The sequence below is a fragment of the Hesperophylax consimilis genome, chromosome 6 (assembly GCF_061612785.1).
Source record: "Hesperophylax consimilis isolate HC1 chromosome 6, BYU_Hcon_1.0, whole genome shotgun sequence".
In the NCBI taxonomy this organism is placed as follows: Eukaryota; Metazoa; Arthropoda; class Insecta; order Trichoptera; family Limnephilidae; genus Hesperophylax; species Hesperophylax consimilis.
Window position 1 is genome coordinate 34,844,861 of NC_142841.1, and position 23,673 is coordinate 34,868,533.

General features: G+C 36.4%; 2 protein-coding genes across 6 annotated transcripts in view; both read left to right on the forward strand.

The window, feature by feature from the left end:
- The window catches only part of Nrx-IV (neurexin-4), a 52,380-nt gene that overhangs the window by 26,424 nt on the left and 2,283 nt on the right, over positions 1–23,673 (forward strand). For both annotated transcript variants that reach the window (XM_089632622.1, XM_089632623.1), the window contains exons 10-22: positions 7,226–7,376; positions 8,027–8,133; positions 8,490–8,615; positions 10,312–10,515; positions 11,623–11,925; positions 14,514–14,650; positions 17,344–17,495; positions 18,546–18,742; positions 18,988–19,128; positions 19,242–19,421; positions 20,001–20,134; positions 21,388–21,598; positions 22,637–22,774. In XM_089632622.1, coding sequence (XP_089488748.1) covers positions 7,226–7,376; positions 8,027–8,133; positions 8,490–8,615; positions 10,312–10,515; positions 11,623–11,925; positions 14,514–14,650; positions 17,344–17,495; positions 18,546–18,742; positions 18,988–19,128; positions 19,242–19,421; positions 20,001–20,134; positions 21,388–21,598; positions 22,637–22,774 — 2,181 coding nt within the window. The remainder of the gene's footprint in view (positions 1–7,225; positions 7,377–8,026; positions 8,134–8,489; positions 8,616–10,311; positions 10,516–11,622; positions 11,926–14,513; positions 14,651–17,343; positions 17,496–18,545; positions 18,743–18,987; positions 19,129–19,241; positions 19,422–20,000; positions 20,135–21,387; positions 21,599–22,636; positions 22,775–23,673) is intronic.
- LOC149423269 (uncharacterized) lies at positions 645–4,875 on the forward strand. Of its 4 annotated transcripts, none has more exons than XM_089632624.1 (4): positions 645–1,923; positions 2,075–2,495; positions 2,647–2,781; positions 2,932–4,875. In XM_089632624.1, exons 2-4 carry the CDS (start codon positions 2,417–2,419, stop codon positions 4,827–4,829), a joined length of 2,112 nt encoding a protein of 703 aa, XP_089488750.1. In that variant the 5' UTR covers positions 645–1,923; positions 2,075–2,416; the 3' UTR covers positions 4,830–4,875. The 4 variants fall into 4 exon arrangements, with proteins under 4 accessions (XP_089488750.1, XP_089488751.1, XP_089488752.1 ...); XM_089632625.1 differs by having other exon boundaries at positions 645–1,636; positions 1,789–2,495; XM_089632626.1 differs by having other exon boundaries at positions 645–1,468; positions 1,547–2,495.

Genomic DNA, 23,673 nt, shown 5'->3' on the forward strand with positions numbered 1-23,673 from the left:
CAGAAGGAATTATTTTTGATACCGTATCTACAGGGGATTTCAATAAGATCATCTCAAAGGTTCCAATAGTTGCTTATACATGGTTTCCCAATAAGAGGTGTTATTTTGATATTCAATAGTAAAAGATCAATGGTTTCGTTGCTTGTGTGGCACGTAGCGCCGTCTTGCTGAAAGTAAACGTTGTCCAGATCAATACCATCCAATTCCGGCCATAAAAAATCATTAATCATCTCTCAATAGCGCAATCCATTCACCGTAACTGTTGCTCCAGCCTCATTTTCGAAAAGTAAGGTCCAATGACTCCGCCGGACCATAAACTGCACCAAACAGTCACACGTTGAGGATAGAGAGGCTTTTCAACAATAACTCTTGGGTTTTCCGAGCCCCGGATGCGACAATTTTGCTTGTTGACGAAGCCACCGAGGTGGAAATGGGCCTCATCACTCAAGACGATTTGCATTTGATTCACTCAAGTGAATTTTAATAATTTCAATGCGTTGTTGAAGCGTGTATCGTTCCATTTTTATTAATGGCGTAGTTTCTACTTGTCAAATTTCTAAAAATGACAGCTTCAAAAGTAACATCTACCGAAATAGCGGGCTATTCAAAATAACACCTCTTATTGGAAAACCCTGTACATATCGTCGCCGTAGATGTCAAGAGAGTCAAGCCACAAATTTGGCGAAAATGAGTTAAGTATGCAGAAGTGTTTGAAAACCTTCAAAGTTGCCGTGGTCAAAAGATTTAAGCCATAAAACACTCCGTTATTGAGTATTTTGAAATTTGCCAATAGATCTAACACACATCGATGAAAACAATCAAAGCAGTCAAAAACTACAAGCCGCATAGACTTTTGACTTTCGAATAATTTTACACAAGTTAAAGCAGTCTATGACGACAAGCCACATAGATCTTTTGACTTCCCAATAATTTAATTTTATGCGTGGCTTGACGCCATTGGCAACACAAACTTCTCTCGAAAGCGTGCGCACCTCTACTCACATTCGACAATGATTTATAGTGTTGTCTTCCTCTAACTCAGCAAAATGCCTATCGTGTCGGTTTGTTCACGCTTGCACATACGTCTGCGCCCACGACAGTATCGCGAATCGCGAACTGTCAGTTCAGTGTTCAGTGCGTCGGTCAGTGTTATTTTAATACAACATCAGTTCGGTTCGTTCAGCGATTCTGTGCTTTATTTCGTTTTGTGCCTACAAACGTTTGTACTTTCAACTTTATTTAGTGAAACAGTGATAAGAAATGAATCATTCACGCGGAAAACAAATGGTTGCAGCAGCCAGAGCTGCTTTAAATCCACCGGTTCGACATAACATATTGGAATCTTCACGTGGCAAACAAATGATTGCATCAACTAAAGCTGCTAATCCACAGAACCTAATGAGTTCTTCACGTGCTAAACAAATGGATGCAGCAGTTTTAAATCCACAGGATCAACATAACCTCAAAGGTAAGAATCTAGTTAAAAATGTTGATTCCGATTGTTTGAAAACAATGCGACAATCTGACAGTTTTACTTGTTTTGTAGATTCTGAGGGGAATGCTGTACAAGCTGGACGTGCAGAACACGACCTGAACATGCAAAATCTGGACGTCTCTCGAAGCATGTATGTGGGAGGTTAGTATTTTTATTTGTTATCAATACAATATGCATACTAGTTATTATGTTGGCTGTGTAAAACCTGTGACTATCAGAGAAGCATTTGCTTGTAAAATTCAATGTTTATCTCGGTGTTTCAAAGAAGTAAACTACTTTGTTTTGTTTTACAGGCTCTCCTCTAAATGGTGTGCAAGCTGGATGTGCAGAACACAGCCAGAACGGTGGCATGCAAGTTCCGGATGAAATTGCTGTCCCAGCATTATACGCAGAGCTCCGAAGCTTCGCTTCAAGCACGCATGCGGGAGGTCAGTATTTTTATTTGTTATTAATACTAATGCATACTAGTTATTATGTTGGCTGTGTAAAACCTGTGACTATCAGAGAAGCATTTGCTTGTAAAATTCAATGTTTATCTCGGTGTTTCAAAGAAGTAAACTACTTTGTTTTGTTTTACAGGCTCTCCTCTAAATGGTGTGCAAGCTGGATGTGCAGAACACAGCCAGAACGGTGGCATGCAAGTTCCGGATGAGATTGCTGTCCCAGCATTATACGCAGAGCTCCGAAGCTTCGCTTCAAGCACGCATGCGGGAGGTCAGTATTTTTATTTGTTATTAATACTAATGCATACTAGTTATTATGTTGGCTGTGTAAAACCTGTGACTATCAGAGAAGCATTTGCTTGTAAAATTCAATGTTTATCTCGGTGTTTCAAAGAAGTAAACTACTTTGTTTTGTTTTACAGGCTCTCCTCTAAATGGTGTGCAAGCTGGATGTGCAGAACACAGCCAGAACGGTGGCATGCAAGTTCCGGATGAGATTGCTGTCCCAGCATTATACGCAGAGCTCCGAAGCTTCGCTTCAAGCACGCATGCGGGAGGTCAGTATTTTTATTTGTTATTAATACTAATGCATACTAGTTATTATGTTGGCTGTGTAAAACCTGTGACTATCAGAGAAGCATTTGCTTGTAAAATTCAATGTTTATCTCGGTGTTTCAAAGAAGTAAACTACTTTGTTTTGTTTTACAGGCTCTCCTCTAAATGGTGTGCAAGCTGGATGTGCAGAACACAGCCAGAACGGTGGCATGCAAGTTCCGGATGAGATTGCTGTCCCAGCATTATACGCAGAGCTCCGAAGCTTCGCTCCAAGCACGCATGTGGGAGGTCAGTATTTTTATTTGTTAACAATACTACTGCATACTAGTTGTTATGTTGGCTTGTAAAACCTGTGATTATCAGCGAATCATTTGCTTGTAAAATTCAATAATTATTTCAGTGTTTCAAAGAAATAAACCACTTTGTTCGGTTTTACAGACTTGAACGTGAACCTTTCCGAAAATGAAGACAATAACAGGCAAGAACATTCAAATCAACACCACGTTAATGCCTCAGGAACATCCATTTCTGAAATATTGGAAAGCAACCAACAGACAGATGATTTAAGTAGGAAACGCAAGAGAACCCCAAACCAATGGAAACGGAATTCCCAAAAGATATTGAGAATGGCAGGTAAAGAATACCAAAGCAGATCCGGAAAGACAGTTCAAGCAAGGACAATTAGAGATGTTAGCTGTAAATGCCATTATAATTGCGCATCCAAAATAGGAAAATCTCAACAGGAGCAAATGTTGGCTGACTATCTGAGTCTGGATTCCGACAGAGCGAGATGGGCCTTCATTGGTGGCAATGTAAATTGTATTCCAGTAAAACGACGATACCGTAGTGGAGACACCATCAAACGACAACATACATTCGAATATACGGTAATGTTAAATGGAGAGAGAGTCCAAGTGTGCAAAAAATTTTTTTTGGCCACCTTTGTCATCTCGGGAACAAAAGTTGAAAGTGCAATGAAAAAGTTGACTCCTTCAGGTGTCACTGAAATAGATCAGAGAGGTCGCAAGGAACCGCCAAACAAAAAATCCGAGGAAGTTAGGAATATAATCAGGGACCACATCAAGTCATTGCCCGTAGTTGCCTCGCATTACTGTCGGAGCAGCAGTAAAAGAAAATACTTGCCATCTGGTTTGAGCGAGACAAGAATTTACTTAGACTATGTTGAGTATTGTAAAGAACGTAACGTGGTACCAGAAAAGCTCGGCTTCTACAAACAAATATTTGTGACAGAATTCAATTATGGATTTCACACACCAAAAAAGGATCAGTGTGATTTTTGTACGCAGTACAAAAATAAGTCTGACGAAGAGAAGTCAAGAGACGAAGATCAATTTAATCTTCATTTAACAAGAAAAACAGAAGCAAGGGAACACAAACAAATTGACAAAGCCCAAGCTATGAATGATCCTAGCATCAGTTGCTTCACTATGGATCTGGAAAAAATATTATTGACTCCGAGCTTACAAGTGGGACAGTTATATTATACAAAAAAATTAAAAACGTATAACTTCACGGTGTATGAGCTGGCTTCCAGACAAGCAACGAATTACATGTGGCACGAAGGTGTGGGCACAAAGGGTGCTTCGGAGATCGCTACGTGTCTGTGGAACCTCTTGGTGTCATTAGGCCCCAAAAAAGTAGTGACGCTGTACTCGGACACGGCTTCTGGTCAAAATCGGAACTCAGTAGTATCCGCTATGTTCCTACGTGCAGTGGAACAGCTGCCGATTGACGTCATCAATCAAAAATTTATGGAATCAGGGCACTCAGAGATGGAGTGCGATTCTGTGCACTCCACAATAGAGGCCCGAGGAAGAAAAATAGACGTGTTCACACCAGATGGATGGTACGTTGTTGCCCGTACTGCAAAAACTTCTAAACCATACCACAAGGTTGTGGAAATGGATTATGCTGACTTCCTTAACTATAAAAAATACAGCAATAAAGTTATGACAAACAAAAATATATCAGAAAATGGAGACAAATTAAAGTGGCTCAAAGTAAAGTGGTTTCAATACCGAAAAGGTGAACCCACTACTGTTTTTTATAAGTATCAATTGAGCCGAAATGACTTTGATACCCTTAACATTCAGCGAAGACGGCTTCGAACGTTATCCTGTGCAAGCGTAGAAGTAGAAAGACTGTATTTTTCAAAGCCAAAAATAGGCCAAGACAAATTAAAGGACCTACTCAAATTGTGTGATAAAGGCAGCATTCCGTCCACCTATCATGATTTTTATAAAAATTTGCAGCCTGAGGACGGTCCATCTCGGGAGAATGATGGCTCGGAGAGTGACGGAGAAGATGGAATTTAAAAATTATTATAACATTTTTGTAATAAATATTTTCTTCAGAATCTAACTTTGTATTAATTTTTTTTATGTACCTCAGCCAACTTTATTTCAACAGGTATAAACATAGTAACCATACGATAGATTGCTTGACTATGGACCAAATTTTAAGGGATGATACAGTAGTACATTCACAGACTTAAAATGCAAAAAATGGAATGCTGATACCAATCTTAATGTGTATGGCAATGAGGCATAGAACTGGCAGAGGAAGTATACTATGAGCGTAGAATGATAGATTAGCCTGATTTATTTTGGGTTTTATGCCGTATTGCGCTACCTTCTTCTAATAATGGACACTAACGCTGTTCGACACATTGAAGAAGGTCGTAGCACAACACGGCATAATACCCCAAAAATCAATCGCTAATACTTTTGGTCGTGAAAATCTCAAATCTTGTCTGAATGAATTTTGGACAAATAAGATCTCTGAGGTGTATGTGTGGTAAAACCATGTTTTTATTGTGTGAAAAATGTGGTAATTTGCAAATAATGTAAGCGTGATGAGAAAAATTAAGAAAAGGATGGTTTGAGCGTGTGATCGGAATAACGAAGCATGTAGAGTGGATGAACAATGACATGTAGGAGGACTCCTGAGAAAAACTTGGCGCGATTAAGTGAACCAGATACTATTGTCGGGCCGTGCCATGAGTCAGAATAACTGAAGGGTTATGTATGAATGTGAATGAAGCAAGCAGTGCCAAGCTCTGTTTGGCGGTCCATCCTCTCTGCTCAACCCTTAGAGAAACAGCGCGGTGGTTAGATAGTTAATAGACTTTCCTTTAGAGTTTAGAGTATAGTCCAAAAAAAGTTAGTAATTTGTCCGCAAATTCTCAGTAGTCAACAGGCGTAAGAGGCTTAACTCTTTTGACTACCACACAAATGTACCATCTGTTTATTTCAATATTCAGTGGTCAAGAGATATAACCCAAATAACTTTTATAATACTGTTTTTTACATTTATTCAATCTAACTAATAAAAAGATAACATCACAAAATATCTATGTCTAAAATTACACTCTTCTATCTTTAAAAACAAAAAAGTTATGACAAAAAAATGTGATTTTTTTGTAGCCAAAAATCTTTGAGGGCCGTTTTCTCAGCTTTCTGGTTTTGTGGCTTGACTCTCTTGGCATCTACGGCGACGATATGTATTCTAATAACAAGATAGCTAAAACTTATTTAATTCAGTTTTCTTCTTCTAAGCATCCAGATCTTTTGTGAGAAATTGCTGCGTGGTGCTTCTCTTGTCCAATGTCCAATTGTACTAATTGCTTACCTATTAATTATTGTTAATTAACCCCACAGGCCCCCGTAGAGTCAATTTATTTTCTTTTGGGAAAAGCACACATGGTCTCGTAGAAATCGTTGTGTCTCCCTTACTATCATAGTGAGAAATAAACGGTGTTAGAAAGAGAAAACACCACACTTTATATTCAAATCTAGAAGTTTATCACAGAAAATGAATTCATGTTTCCGACCGTTAAATGAGAAAAATTTTGAACTGAAATTTTTATGAAACAACAAAAAAAATGTTTATAATACATTTGTCCATATACAACATTTTACAATATTTCCAAAATTGTATGTTTTTTCTAACAATAAAATTTGAAAACTTATTTCATCACCACCTTTCAAATACACTGTTTAGTTTTCGGATACGTTCAGAAATATTCCATTTATTTCAATTTTATTGCAAAGCGGAAATACACACAAATTCTCCGACCTTCTGACAGCGTCTTTAAGAAATATAATGGTCACTATCTAGAGGCCTAAGGGGTTAATAAACTAATTGGTTACATATTAATTGGTAATATACCTATGGTAATATTGCAATTAGAGTTGAATTGAACCAAAACCTCCTAGATCACAAGGCCGGGACACTGAATCAAATCAGCCTCCTATCTTGTATAGGAACCAAATAATAATTTATTTATTTTTTTAAATTAACTAAAACATTTTGAGATTTTTTAATAAATAAGAATAAATTCAAAAAGAAAATTTTTGTAAAATCCTATATAAGTTAGGAGGCTGCTTTGAATGAGTGTCCCGGCCTTGTGATCCAGGAGGTTTTGGTTGAACACGGTTATTAGACTCAGAAAAGAAAATTCCAGTGAAAATGATAAAAGTTTATGAAAATGGTTTTCTCGATAATGTGTTGTTCGTTGTACTTAGTGTTCCATTACTACTAATGAAAACAATGTCAAAAAACAGGCATGAAGTTTTTAATGCTATCAATTTAATGCAGCGACAATAATGTGCAATTTAATCTGGTGTTTTAATTGGGAAGATAATGCCCCAATTTGGTATATTGTTTTCTTATGTGTTTCTCTGGTTAATTCGGAGTACATTTTTTTCAGGAGGCAAATCAGGCCACGAGACCCAGGGCTTTGTGGGCTGCATGAGGCTGATCTCCATCGATGGGAACTACAAGGTCCCCGCAGACTGGAAGCCCGAAGAGTATTGCTGCCCCGGAGAAGTGCTGTTTGATGCCTGTCAGATGACTGATAGGTAAAAATCTTATATTTTCAGATAATAAGCAAAAAAAAATGTGACGGTGAACTCAGTGGCAGACTTCAATTGTGAAAAATAAGCACCTTGATCTTTTTTTATTTACGTTAATTTCACACAGGAGGAGAGGAGGAGGAGGAAAAAAATTCCCTTAGGGCCTATGTCATCTTTAGAGATTCTGTGTGGTAGATCTTTTTGAGGAGAGGAAGGATTGAACATATTGTAGGAGGGAGGAAACACAGACACAGCCATAAACACATTTTCCGGCAATGACAAATGTCAACAGCTTACATATTTGACCCAACTGTTAAATTGCCAAGACTCTCTCTGCCTCTGAAGGCGTATGCCTCATTAAACCACATCCAGTGAATTATACACTGAGTGTATATGATGCAGACTTTAGGCCTTCTGGATTCTGAATTATTTGAATGTGGATAGGTATGAACTATAGATCATATCTCAGAAGAATGTCCACTACACCGGTTTCCCGGAGTTTACTGAATTAAGTGACTTCCGATGGTGTTGACTGGCTGAACAACCTCAGCATCTGATTATGACCACCAATTTTCCTCCACCTTGCGAAGAAGAAATGGCTTTTTCATGCCATGTACATATGTTTTAAAATTATGTAATTTGGTATAATTTTTCAGGTGCAACCCCAATCCCTGCAAGCACGAGGGTATCTGCCGACAAAACTCGATGGAGTTCTTCTGTGACTGCGCCACCACAGGCTACGCTGGAGCTGTTTGCCATACTTGTGAGTTTAAAACCTTCTACGCTATTTATGATTGGTGATCAGAACCTTTTACTACATTCCCAGGTGTTTATTGGAGCTACTTACTGCTTTTGTGTAAGTGTTGCCACTATCAAAACATTCGAGCTATGGCAACTCTATTGACCCATACACCGCTATGCTTAAAATCTCTGTTGCCTTCAGCATAACGACCGAATACTATCTACACATCAGTTTTAAAAGTGAATTTATGACTATTGAATAAAGTGCTGTGGATACAAGACATATATTATGCCAAGAATGTGGTGAAAAGGTTAAAACTTTTTTCACAATTTCATTTGTTTTCTTTGATCTAATTTTTTTATATTTTGTATCCCCAGCAATCAACCCATTGTCGTGTCAAGCCTACAAGAATGTGCAAGCAGTGCAGCAGAGGGCCAACATCCAAATTGATGTGGATGGTTCCGGACCTCTTGATCCTTTCCCCGTCACCTGTGAATTCTACGGTAAGCTGAACTGTCTAATCTATACATCAACGCTAATGTGGACTCTCTGGTCTGGTCTGTTCTATGACCAGCATAACCTAACAAATTAAAGAATATTCACATGGGAGAAATTAAGTGTAACTTTTCCTTTCCATTCCTATTCTCACTGCACATGATAAACCCCTTCTTCTTTCAAAATGTTTCAACAGTCGGACCTGAGTCAATATAAAATACTGCTGGCCATGGCTTGGCTCTTTTTAAAAATGTTAAAAACCTTATTTGAGCCAGTCAAGCATCGAGATGAAGAATTGGTTTAGTTTATTTCTTTCTTTTCTCTAGTTCTCACATCCCAGGCGTCGCACAGTGGGCTGAAAATCGCCTTTCATAGACATAGAGACTTGAATTTTCAAGGGTATTTTTTTTGGCTAGAAATGGATTCTGCTGATCATTACTATGCTATAAAATTTCGTACGAAGCAATTGCGTGTACAAATGAAGGAGTTATCATTTTTTTAAGAAAAATTTGTATGGCGCTGACATTAAAAATGAGGCTATATCTTTACATATGAGTGCTTGCAGTGTTAAAATATTGTTAACTAGACAAAGCATACAAGATGCATTTAAGCATTAAAATGAATCAACGACATTAAAAAGTTTTTTTTTCAACTTTGAGGATTTAAAAAAAAAAAAACTCAAGTTGCGCCACAATACGAAGTATGTCAAAAAAATACAAATAAATAGTAGTCTGTAACATCTGTGTGTAAGGATAGAATGACCAACCTTATGATTCCAGAGATAGCCTCATTTTTAATGTCAGTGCCATACAATTTTTTCTTAAAAAAATGACTCCTTCATTTGTACACGCAATTGCTTCATATGAAATTTTATAGCATAGTAATGATCAGCAGAATCCATTTCTAGCCAAAAAAAATACCCTTGAAAATTCAAGTCTCTATGTCTATGAAAAGCAATTTTAAGCCCACTGTGCACAGTGTTTTGGCTTGCAGTGTAAATAAAATATTGTAAACTAGACAAAGCATACTCATAATATGTAAAGCAAAGCATTAAAATGAATCATCAACATAAAAAAGTATTTTTTTCAACTTGAGGATTTAAAAAAAAAAAAATCGTACGTTGCGCCACAATACGAAGTATGTTCAAAAATCACAAATAAACAGTAGTATATCTGTGTGTAAGGATAGAATGGCCAACCTTATGATTCCAGAGATAGCCTCATTTTTAATGTCAGTGCCATTTCTTAAAAAATTGATAACTCCTTCATTTGTACACGCAATTGCTTCGTACGAAATTTTATAGCATAGTAATGATCAGCAGAATCCATTTCTAGCCCAAAAAAAATACCCTTGAAAATTCAAGTCTCTATGTCTATGAAAGGCGATTTTCAGCCCACTGTGCGTCGTGAGTTTGATTCTCTGATAGCTAAGTCCTCCATCATTGCACAAGGTACATTTTCCTCTTATAGTAATGATAGTTGGAGGAATTATGCTGCCAGGCTATTTGTAACTTAACCGAGACATCCAATGACACTACTCATCAAATCCCAGGATGGAATTTGGCCACGAATATTCTCTACTGGCTGCGGTCCCTCTCCATTTGCCTCCAGTCCTCCACTTTCACTTTAACTTTCACATCATTTTCCATGTGCATATCGGACATTCTTTCTACAGATACTAATATAGAATTAATGTTTTGATCAGGTGACGGCAGAGTCCTGACCGTGGTGGGCCACTCCAACGAGCAGACGACCAGCGTGGATGGCTTCCAGGAGGCTGGCTCCTTCCGCCAGGACATTGTCTACTCCGCATCAGCTCCCCAGCTGGAGGCCCTGCTCAACCGCTCTCACACCTGCCGACAGAGGCTGTCATATGCTTGCCATGCATCTAGACTTCTGGTCTCACCAAGTAACAATTCTTATATTTTATTTTCTCAGCCACTAAATGGTATTAATTATTATTCACATAAAAAATGTTACACAAAACAACTCAAGGAAGACACAATAATGTATAACATCATTGTGTCATAATAAGGCGTCGGATTACTTCTAAAATAGTCCAACAATTATACATATATAAATACGACTGACTTGAACATACATATATTATGTAATATATACAGTGATTTCTCCGTCGATTGTTTTTTGTTTTTATTTTGGTACAATATATTTTTACATTTCATAGTTATCCAGTAATGTTGGCCTCACTGGGTGGCTTACCCGTGCTGAGGCCTTCATTTTATTCATATTTATTATTCGTTCCCTGAATAATCCCTACATTTGTCGTTTAGTTCTTCCATTGCTGAATTAATTTCATACAAAACTCGCAACAATAGTTCCTCTGTGTATATGTTAGATCGATCATTTTTCAAAATGTGAACATATAAAACCATATTTTGACGTACGCGAGGCCTATGTAGATGTTTTAAGAATATGAAAAATTACGCAAAAAAAAAGGCATGGATGACTACGAACATTTAAAATTTGTTTTTGAGGGACCTGTTTTAACTCAACCGTTCGGTATCTCATCTGTCTGTAAATTTGTTTGTGTGTTCCGTTTCCGTAAATCTGCTGCATCCACATTATTATTCAAGCGAGCCTTACTTTGATTGTGGTTCAGTAAGGATTCTTTTTTCTAATGTGAAATCACCTGTTTTTTGGACTTTCTTATTTGCATTTTTTCAATATTATGGTACCTACCTGCCTGAAGAAAGTTTGAAAAAAGAATTGTCATTCTAGTGATGTTCTTCTAGTGACATTCTTTGGACAAGTTATATAATTCCTTATTTGAAATTTAAAAACGTTACATATAATATATGGTTTATAATTAAGTAGGTAGGTATTTAAGTATCTACTTACAAATCTTATGATCTTGGAGGAAATTTTGGTTTTGATTTATTAAATAGGAGACAATTAGAAACATACTTTTTTAAATAGTATAATATTAAAAATAATAAAGAAATGAAGTAAATTTATGTAAGTACCAAATTATTATAATAAGGGTGGTTAATTTCAGGTGATGAGCAATCGTTCCGTCCGTTCGCCTGGTGGATGTCCCGGCACAACCAGCGCATGGACTATTGGGCCGGAGCCCTGCCTGGTTCCCGCAAGTGCCAGTGTGGCCTGCTGGGCACCTGCTCCGACCCCACCAAGTGGTGCAACTGTGACTCCGGCCAGATCGGTTGGCAAGAGGACGGCGGTGACCTAACCGAAAAGGAACATTTGCCTGTGAAACAGTTAAGATTTGGTGACACGGGCACTCCACTCGATGAAAAGGAGGGACGATACACTTTAGGCCCACTCATCTGTGAAGGAGACGGTATGATCCTTTCCACTTATTCAATCAATTAAAGGAGAAAGGGTGAAAATGTACAGGAACCCTTGAATACTATTGGGTCAATAGTAATATGAAGTTCATTACTACATATTACAGCTCATACGTCTGTCATTTTGGAATCATGCTGTCTTGAAAGTGTTCTTAAATTAAGACAAAATAGTATCAAACATACTAATTTTTGTTGTGGCTCTGTCTGTGAGCGACTGTGACTCTGCTTCAAAGAACTCGGATTTATTTTGAATTTAAGTATAATTTTCAAAATTGGTACTGATGTAAAAAGTGATGAAACAAAAACTAGGTAAAATAGGTTATGAAAGATAGGTTTATCGGTTAGTTTTTTTAATGACTTTTTAGTGACAGTGGGCATTTCACCATCCTATTGATAGCTTATCCATAGGATGTATATTTAAATAAACAATTAAAAACTCTGTTAACTTATCCGATATAGATCCCCTATTCATAGGTTCGAGTACTGAATAGTGAACTCAGACCTTATAAAGATATAAATCGTAAATTGAAAATATACAGAATATCCGGGGGTAAAGTTTAAACTTTGGGGGGTGATTCTACATGATAGGTAATACACAAGTATAAGTAAAAAAGTTAAATAATTTTTTTCAAAATTCCAACATTTAAGATAGTTTTTAGGTAAAAAAAGTTGAATGTTTGTATGGCAAAATAAATATTCGTCTATGGAAAAATATTTTTATATGGGAAAAAAAGTTGGAATTTCGGAAAAGTTTTTACAGTGATTTGTTTTTGGGGTATTATGCCGTGTTGCTCTACCTCCTTCTTTAGCCAACGTTTCAAAAACAAATCACTATAATACTTTTAGCCGTGAAAATCTCAAATCATGCCTTGAAGAAAGTTATTTATACTTAAGTTACGTTATATTATTAAAAATACCTAAACATTTGTGTTCGTATATGTATATTATTTTAAATTATTATAAGCAATAATTAGTCGCCTGAAATATCCATACAAATTGAAAACATCTCCCGAGTAAAAATAAATGCCGCCGACGGGAATTGAACCCTCACTTTCTGATGTCCGGTCAGGTGCTCTGGACCACTGAGCTATGTCGGCTTATTTCCAACACGCCAAATAATTCAATATGTACTAGTAATTCAGTCAACAATTACTGCTTATTATATTTCAGGCGACTAATTATTGCTTATAATAATTTGGTATCCTTTGTGCTATGCATAAGAAACCTTGTCTTATAAACATTGGTTTATCATTAAAAAAATAATATATTATTTTAATTGAGACATGTGCCCACTGGCAGTGAAATCACAATCACTAAAATTAGTTGTTTTATTTATTTTTTTAAGTAAATTTTATTTAGTTATAAAATATAACATTTTATATCTGGTTTACATCTACTCTAAAACTACTATAAAAATATTCTATTACCAACGTACTAATATTTGGATTTCATAATATTGAGACATAATCTACGAAAAACTTTAGGCTTCCTTAACCCCTTCAGTAATCATTTAAAAATTAAAAATGGAAAAAAAAACACCTTTTTTTTATCAATGAATTTTATTTACTCAAAATATATATCCTCATATAAAAGCCATTATACAGGGTGTCCGGAAACTCGTAGTACAAGCGGGAAACTGGTGAATCTACATCACATTTGGAGTCGATTTTGTAGTATATTTTTTTTTTATTTGAGCTTTCGTTATCGAGTAAATCGAGTTTGAAGTTGATTTTTTTTTTTTTTTTTTTTTTTTAATCAAATTCTTATAAATTATTACTGAAGATCAAAGTACCCAACTAATTAAAACTATTTGAAAGTAAAACAAATGAAGAAACTCGGATTTGAAGCATTATTTTGAAATCACCCTTCATTTAACCCGGTGTAATCATAAAATATTTCTGCTCTGCAGGGTTAAAACATCTGTTATTCAACCCTAAACACCAGAAAAAACTTTAACCCTAAAATAGCCGAAAAATATTTTTTTTTGGTTTTTTTTTTTTTTTTTGAAAATGCTCAAATCAAAAAACTTTATGTTTTTTGGGTTCCCCATGTGGTGTAGATTCTCCAGTTTCCCGCTTGTACTACGAGTTTCCGGACACCGTGTATAAACCCAAAATGGGACTGAATTTGATGTTGTGGTGCATATGATGAATGTATGAATTCCGAATTCTGGCACATAATAGCCGCCCAAGTATACTCGGGCGTGGTCCTTAAGAGGTTAATATTTAAAGGGAACTGATTGAACATTTTGAAACCTTTATAATAAATATTGTTTTGTGTTACCGATAAATTTGTCTTAGGAAGCCTAAAATCGTTTTGTTTTTTTTGCAGATTCTCTTAAAATAGCCATGGACTGTACTATTAATACTAACACTTTTTAACATATAACCTGGTAACATTTTATTTCTTAACTTGTATATAAATACTAGGGTATTATAGACCAAACATTTCCACACACTTAGAATATTGAGTTGGTGTTGCATTGTTTTTGTCCTAGTATATCTGCTACAGCACAATATAGACATCATATGTATGCATGTAATTGTTCTCTTTTTCATTGGCTTACTGTGTATTTTTACAGATCTCTTTAATAATGTGGTGACATTCCGAATAACTGATGCATCGATAAACCTGCCTACATTTGACATGGGACACAGTGGAGATATCTACTTTGAATTCAGGACCACTACAGAAAATGCAGTTCTTTTGCATTCTAAGGTTTATAATTTATTTTTATTATTAATTTTACTAATTGAAAATCAAAAGTCAAATTCAGTAATCCTCCTCGTGCCTGGACTCGAGCGCCAAGCTTCGTATGCTTATGGGTCGGGTTACCTTACTTTTACGTACTCAGTTACTAAACCGCTGTCCAGCTAGCCAGGGCTGACCGTTTTACCAGTCACCAGGGTTCATTATTGTTGTTTTAGGATATTTCTGTTAGGGGGTATTTCACTATCTCTGATTATGTTCTGACTAAGCACCAATCCGCGGATTAGTCATTTTTTCGTTTTCACTATATCTGAATAACGCTAACGCTCGCGTTAAAGTTCGATTTGACTAATCAGTGCTCGAACCAGACGTTAGGCGCTATTCCTCGAATCAAAGATGGCGTCAAAACATTCCGAGTTTGACAGCGGAGAAGTGAGTCGAATTTTGTTGAATGAATTTGAATGCTTGTATGATCCATCCTGAATTATTTGATTGTGTTCAAAATAAAAAAAAACAATGTATTAATTCGACACAAATCTATCTAAAATGACCTGATAATCAACATAACATAACCAAAAAAATGCACACTTTGCGGTGTGCGGACTGTGACGCATGACAGCCGTGGCAGTAGATGGAGTAACTGCAAACATTTTGCGATGTTGCCAGACTATTTCGAGTGTTATCTATCCGGAAGCTCGGAAACAATGGTGAAACGGTCGCCGTTGAATAACGAAGTTATTCTGATCTTTAAAGCCAGCCAACGGATAGCTAGTCAGATATTTAGCCCGACATAGTGAAATACCCCCTTAGTCCTCTGTGTATTCTGCCAATTGTTGCATGTTCGTTTCGTTTTTGCACATTTTTTGTTTGAATAAGTCTACAAAACGGAGTCTTCTCGCCAGTAACATGACAGCTTAACAATAAACCAAAAAAAAGGAAATTTTACGAAAGTTCGATGTTTGTTTGTTTTAGAATATTTTGTATGTACCTATTACCTATGCACACTTTCATTAATTGGACATTTGTCGGGTGGTGGATTAGTAGTTAGAGAGTACTATATTGTGAGGCTGAAGGGGGTGGGGAGGGGAAGAGGGAGGTTGGGAAATACCCAGCTACTCGGATCTAGCAACAAACACTGCTAAAGTCACTTTAATAATGATTAGTTATGGTTCAAATATTGTTACAATATACTGTCAAATTACCCATCTGGTAACACATCTAATACTTATTTTTTCTTTAATTTTGAAATATTTTCTGTTTGTATGTAGAATTACTTTATGTTTGTGATTACTCTTATGTTTGCTTCACTCAAATGTAAATTGTTAACCTCGATACAGGCTTAGTCCTAGTGAGGTTGATTTTTATGTGAAAAAAAAAACTTGTTTTATGTAAAGTGGGATGCAATAAATAAAATAAAATTTCAGGCAATGTTTTGATTCTGAATGGTGGTCCTTCACCAGGGCAATACTGAAAGTATCTACCACTCTTAGGACGGGTTGTTTCGGAGGATTTGAACAATTCATCAAAATTCAATGATGATTTCCGGGTTCTGTGAAAATCCTATTCAAGTTCTGTTATTATATCAGCATAGGGTAGTTGCTTGAGAGAACTGAAATAAAAACAGAACTTGAAAAAATCTTTCACAGAACCTGAAAATTAACTTTGAAATTTGAAGAATTGTTCAAATTCTCCGAAACGACCCGTCCTTAATGTATTATTTTTGAAGCTTGAGCAACCTGTTATTTTGGTAGGAGAGGGTGATACTTTGGTGTAATCGATGATAAGCACTGAAAGAAAGAAAAGCATTGCTAATGTGAATGGTAATGGTAAATTGAACCTGAATTTCAAATTGTTGAATAAAGTACAAAAGCTTTGCCTTTGTGGGATTTTTTTGTTACTCTTTCATTCTATGTATCAAAAAAATGTAATAATAATTTAAAGGCACCTGCTTACAAGCTTACAAGCCATATGTTTGGCTTAGCCAAGGCCTTAAAGCATCTGTGTCTTTCCCTTTAATTGTCGCATCATTTATCCACTCGAGTGATGGTGTATTTACAAAATAAATGCCTTGAGCGATTGAAATTTCCGGGCATTCGATTAGAAAAAAATTAATTTACTGAAAAAATTGTCTACCTAAATTTAGGCAGCTTGACTCGTTATTAAGGCGATGCACTACGTCGTGTAATATTTTAAATCGAGCCGCTATCAATAACACCCCTTACGAAGATGGCGATAAGGTTTAAATTCCCGCTTAACACCATCCGCCTGTTTTGATTTATGCAAGAAAAAAAATGGCCAAAAAGTGCCTTTTATTTTATTTTGTGGATGTCCAGGCATAAATATTAAATTTTTTTTCGATCATCTTATAAATAACTTAATTTGCTACATTATACAATAAAATCATAAACGAAAATGGGTTCGTAAGTAGGAGATTTTGAACTTTAAAGCAGTTTTCATTGGCCTTATACATAATTTTTTTCTGGGCTTATAAAAAGACTTATCTAAAAAATACTCGATTATTTCAAAGGCCAAGATGTATTCTACTCGCAGTATTTAATTAAAGCATCTGAAACATTTCTAGGCGACCAAATTTTCAAACCATCTGAACACATGATTTTGCATTACTACGTAGTGCATCGCCTTAACGTATTATCTAATAATCCACCCACGAGGTTTCTAAATGAACGTGTTTTGTTCTGCAGGGTCCTCAAGATTACATAAAGATCTCCATCATCGGCGGAGTCCAGTTACAGTTCCAGTACCAGGCCGGCAATGGGCCGCTGGGTTTGGCCGTGGAAACTTCCTACAAACTATCCGATAACAATTGGCATTCCGTCTCCGTAGAAAGAAACAGGTAAAGTTACTATACGTGATTTCTTCAGATTTATCACCTTCAACATACCAACTTGAACTACTCGATTGAATATTCTTTTTAATTGCAACAATAATATCAGGACCGATTCATATAGATACTCGCTTGTACCTAGACTGCATCTGATTGAAATTGTAGATGTGTTCAACTGTACGGAAAGTAGTTAAAGAAGGCTATAATAACATATCTCAGTAATTATTAAAATTAAGGTTAGCATAATACTTTTCTTCTGCATGGGTTCTATATAATTTTAACTCATTGCATGCGGCTGTATCAACAGTTGATACGGAAACTTTGACAGCCGATATTCCAGCGCTCTTTCGTCATAAATGTATTTCTTGCTCACTTGGACATTCGTAGAACTATCACGATGCTGACGTCTACAAGAATTTCTCAAAAATAAAATTGTATTTCATAAAAAAAGATCGATAATCAAGTGCGCCTCTTCGCGCCTTTTAGTCCTTTAGTTTACATTTTTGTCAACGGATGGCGTTAGTCCAATTTTGTTATTATATAAAGTGACATAAAATTTAAGTGTTCAGTTTTAGAAAAAGTTTTCATAACTAAAAATGATAAGTGATCATGGTGTCCCACTTGTGTCTATCAACGCAGTGGCCTAAGTACACACACACCGAGTGAATGGTGGGACCACATTCAAAAGATACGGTACGTCTTTGTATGAAATTTGATGTTTTTGTTTTTATAAACATCTAAGAGTGTTGACACACGAGAATTTGTTTGAATATTGTGGAGAATAATCTGTTCTGTCTATATAGTCCAATAAATCATGCCAGAATGCTATAATTTGACATTTAATTGCGTGCATAGGTATTTGAAAATATGTACCGCGTACGGGTATAGATAAAACGGAGCAAATTAACGCGTTCAAAAGGTTAAAGGAAAAGTTTGAAAAGCCCGTGTGGGCGTATAATGTATATAAATAAATAAATAACCTACATAATATGAAACAATATACCGTCAATTTAATATCTGCCGTACATTTTTCTTATCTCCTTATTTTTTGTCTTGCAGGAAAGAGGCCAGGATCGTAGTGGATGGAGCCCTGAAGGAAGAGATTCGAGAGCCCCCTGGCCCCGTGCGAGCCCTGCAGCTGTCCTCAGCGCTGGTGGTGGGGGCCTCCGTGGACTACAGGGATGGCTTTGTGGGCTGCATTAGGGCCTTCCTGCTCAATGGCCGACCAGTGGACCTCAAGGGTTATGCTGAGAGAGGTGAGCCAGTTCTTTCACATCATTTTGTATTCTGTATTACTTTGATTATAAGATACCCTTAGTTCTTTTTCTGTATCACATTTCCACTAGGTCATTGATTTTTGTGGTTTTTAACAATATATTGTCTTCCTCTGTCAGCCTCTTCTCTCATTACCTCCCACATAAGTAATTCTTATTGAACTGGAGGTTCCTGTTTTATTTATGGTACCCACTCTAATGATGTAATTGCTGTCCCATCTCTCCAGGTCTCTACGGAGTGTCAGCCGGCTGCATTGGGCGTTGTGACTCGAGTCCTTGTCTCAACAATGGAACGTGCACGGAAGGATACGACGGATATAACTGCGATTGCCGCTGGACCTCCTTCAAAGGACCCATCTGCGCTGACGGTAAGTACTTATAACTACTGCTTATCAATTTAATATCTATTCAACCAATATCTTCCTAATTCATAGGCTCCTATATTATTATGAAATTCTAATTCATTATCCTTTGTTTTTAGAAATTGGTGTGGTGATGAGACCCAGCTCCATGATAAAGTACGACTTCATGGGTTCCTGGCGTTCAACTATTGCAGAGACCATCCGTGTCGGGTTCACTACCACCAATCCCAAAGGATTCCTTCTCGGCTTCTTCTCCAACATCTCCGGGGAATATCTCACCATCATGGTTTCTAATTCAGGTAAATTATCCAATTAATACCCTTTTATCTATTACCAGAGTGGTTAATACTCTCAGTATCGTCCTGGAGAAAGACCACCATTCAGAATCGAAACGTTGCTTAAAATGGCTTTAGCAACTGGATCTAAAAAGACAGGTACTTAGCAACATTCCTCCTCCCATCTCCTTCCCGTTCCGACTCTCTTCATACTCACATACCCTGATAATTGAAAATGACAAATTGGGGACTCGGTATTCACAAAATACAATTTGAAAACCTATCTATTGTGCATTAAATGCAGTATCTATCCGGCCTAAACCTATCTATTGAGTATTAAATGCAGTATCTATCCGGCCTAAACCTATCTATTGAGTATTAAATGCAGTATCTATCCGGCCTAAACCTATCTATTGGGCATTAAATGCGGTATCTATCCCGCCTAAACCTATCTATTGGGCATTAAATGCAGTATCTTTCCGGCTATAAATCTATCTATTAGATATTAAATGCAGTATTTATGCAGCCTAAGCTTATCTATTGGGAATTAAATGCAGTATCAGTTATCTATATGTGAAATTAGCTAATCTATTGATTTTTCAGGGCATCTTCGTGTCGTGTTTGACTTTGGTTTTGAGAGGCAAGAGTTGATTTTCCCCAACAAGCACTTTGGCCTGGGACAATACCATGATGTGCGACTCTCCAGAAAGAATGCTGGAGCCACTCTTGTTCTACAGGTAGGGTATATTTTTAATTAACAATCACTTTTCTTGATCATAATTTTATGAATCTCCCACCGAGCCTTTTGGAAGAACCATAGTTTTGTGGAGATTCAACAACCCTAAGCTGGCAAAACTTATTCTTTTTAGTAAAAATACTTTGCCTAATGCAATAAAAATGAAACCGGACTGGAGCCTCCAACAAAGAGTACATTTATCTGACCTCTGGAAGGAAATTGAGAAGAGAAAAGAAAAGGGTGACATTCATTTCCGAATCAAACATTTTAATGGAATTTCTAAAATTATCAAAAGCCATGCAAAATACTGATAAACAAACATGACATACTCTTAAGACTCAATGGATGTTATCAAATTGTTCCAGGAATCCGTACGAAATTGCAACAACTTAAAATGAATTCATCCACCTTCTCGTGTGATATTTGATTACTAACCTCGAATATCACCGCAAGAACACCTGACAAACAAATTATGAAAATTATACATCTAAGGAGGGAATCCCACAGCCAAACTGACAATATACACTAGAAATACTTCCTATGTTGCCACTGACTTGGTACCTTTTGGTTGTAGCCCATTTAGCACGCGCTCCATCTTATACTTGCCTGACATTGTATATCGCCATACCATTTTATTTTTTTTCTTTTTTTAAGGAAAGACAAACATTCCCGGGTTACGAATAACCTGACAAAATTTGAAAATCTCCTACTACCACCACAGTAAGCTGAAAATGTTGCTTGTGTTGTGATAGAGGACTTAGCCAGCCGAGGAATTGAACACACTACGCCTGGGTGGGACCCAAACGCGATGTCAACTCGGCAAATTGTTTGATTGAAATGAAAATTTCATAATGATGATGAAACACTGTTTTGTATTTGAAATTTAAGCAAAGAATGGTATTTGGCATGTTGGAAATAAGCCGACGTAGCTCAGCGGCCAGAGCACCTGACCGGACATCAGAAGGTGCGGGTTAAATTCCAGTCAGTGGCATTTATTTTTACTCGGGAGATATGTTCAATTTGTATGGATATTTCAAGCGACTAATTATTGCTCATAATAATTTGTTATCCTTTGTGCTATGCATAAAAAATCTTGTCTTATAAACATGAGTTTATCATTAAAAAAATAAAAATGATACTTACTATCATCATTTTATCAATTTACCTCGTACATAACTTTAGCAGAATATGTATTGATTTAAAAGAATAAGAACATATGTATTAATGTAATATTTGTGTATGTATTTTGTCTAGATTGACAACTATGAGCCAGTAGAATACGAGTTCGACATCAAGGCCAGTGCGGATGCGCAGTTCAACAACATCCAGTACATGTATATTGGGCGCAACGAGTCAATGCAAGAGGGCTTTGCGGGCTGCGTGTCGCGCGTCGAGTTCGACGACATCTACCCCCTCAAGCTGCTCTTCCAGGAGTCTGGCCCTGCCAATGTCAAGAGTTATCCTTGTGAGTTCATTCATCTCAGCAAATCCTTCGCAAAGCATAGTTTTCTGATTTAAATTTATCTTAAGCAGAACACAGATTTTAAAGAAACTTCTCGATGATATAAAGAAAGGAATTCGACTAAGATTTATCCATTAGTTTTCTGGTCTCTTGTTACTTATTTTATAATGATTCTGTTTGGGAGTGAATTGTTACAGTTAATTTAACTCATCTTGCTAATGTGTTCATTTTGAACAAATGACTATTATCTGTGGAGTCAATTTATTTGCTTTTTGGAACAGCTCCTATGGTCTCCAAAAATCGTTGTCTCCCCTACCGTCATAGTTAGAAATATGAACTAAACAGTGTTAGAAATAAAAAATACCAAGCTTTACATTCAAATATAGAAGTTAACCCCAGAATAATTAAAATGTACACCTCTATGTATCCAAAGATTCCGACCGCAATTTGATAAAAATTTCTGAAACTTTGTGAATTTTTAATCAATTATTTTTATATGAGACGACAAAAAGTTTTGTGGCAGTAATATTTATAAAACATTTTTCTATTAAAATAATTGGGTTTTTTTTTTCGTAATCAGTAATTTTAGTTCAGGTAGACGAAAATGGGTAAGGTGAGCCATTTTTAAAACTTTTTATATTTGACTTCAAAATTTAAAAATTTATGTTTGATTTCAAAATTTAAATATATTAAAAATGATATGTTTATTTCTAATAATAAAATTTGAAGGCCTATTTCATCACCTTTCAAAAACAGTTATTAGTTTTCGGATATATTCAACAATATCCCATTTGTTTGGATTTTATTGAGAAGTGAAAATTCACACAAATTCTCCAACTTTCTGACAGCATTTGTGAGAAATGCAACGGTCAATACGTCAGAGACCTGAAGGGTTAAATAATATTATGTTGAATAATTTAAATATATGTTTATTATGGGTGCACCGTTGATAGCTCGATTAGCATTTTTCCTTCTGTAAATTTGAGGTTATCTTTCATAAATTAAATGCGGGTTCTAATGATGTATGTTGTATTGCCTCAGCCGCCCTCACAGAGGACTTCTGCGGAGTGGAACCAGTGACTCACCCCACGCACCTCCTGGAGACGCGGCCCCCGCCCATAGTGGATCAGGAGCAGCTGGCTAAGGACTACCATCGCACCGACGAGGCCATCCTCGGAGGTAAACTTCTTTCACATACATACACCGGCATCTTACTACAGTAGAACCCCGTTAATTCGAACCCCGATAATTCGAAAAAACGCGTAATTCGAAATTTTCGCAAAAAAAATTTCCGCTGAAAAATTTTTTCATACAAATTTTTTTTTAATTCGAAATTCGTTAATTCGTAATTCGAAATTTATTTTTGTCCGCGCACGAAAATTTGTTCGTGTAATTCGAAAAAATTTAATTTTTGCGAAAATAAATCATAATATTTCGTAAATCTGAATCTAAAAGTCAGCCGTGGCGGTAAAACGCCGAAAAATGTATTTTTCACGTGGTTATACATCGTCCTAATTAGTATTATTATTTTGTAAATCTGAATCGATTTACACTGGAATGTCGTATTTTTTCAAATTTATTTCGAATATCCGAGTTTAAAGGGCCGAGAAAATACATTTTAAGCGGATATATGTCGTAGTTTTACGAGTTTACGCCAAATATCTGCATTTAAAGGGTCGGCCGCGACGAAACTCGGCCGCGTAATTTCGATTTACGCGTAAATATATCGTATTTTTACTAACTTTACTTCGAATATCCGCGTTGAAAAAATACGGCGTGACGGAAATCGATCCATGCCGAAATATGACATATTTTTACGAATTTACTTCAAATATCTGAACTTAAAAGGCCGGCCGCGACGAAAAACTGCCGACAAAATTCGATTTACGCGGAAATATATCATATTTTTACGAATTTATTTCGAATATCTGAATTTGAAGAGCCGGCCGCGACGGAATACGGCCGCGAATTCTCGTTTTACGCGGAAATATATCGTATTTTTACGAATTCAAATTCAGATATTTGAAATAAAGGGCCGGCCGCGACAGATAATTACCGCGAAATCTCGATTTACGCGG

Coding starts and splice junctions, on each gene's coding strand:
- LOC149423269 (XM_089632624.1), top strand. CDS start 2,417: ATGCAAGTTCCGGATGAGATTGCTGTCCCAGCATTATACGCAGAGCTC. Junction 2,496..2,646: donor TTCAAGCACGCATGCGGGAG/GTCAGTATTTTT, acceptor TTTGTTTTACAG/GCTCTCCTCTAAATGGTGTG. Junction 2,782..2,931: donor TCCAAGCACGCATGTGGGAG/GTCAGTATTTTT, acceptor TCGGTTTTACAG/ACTTGAACGTGAACCTTTCC.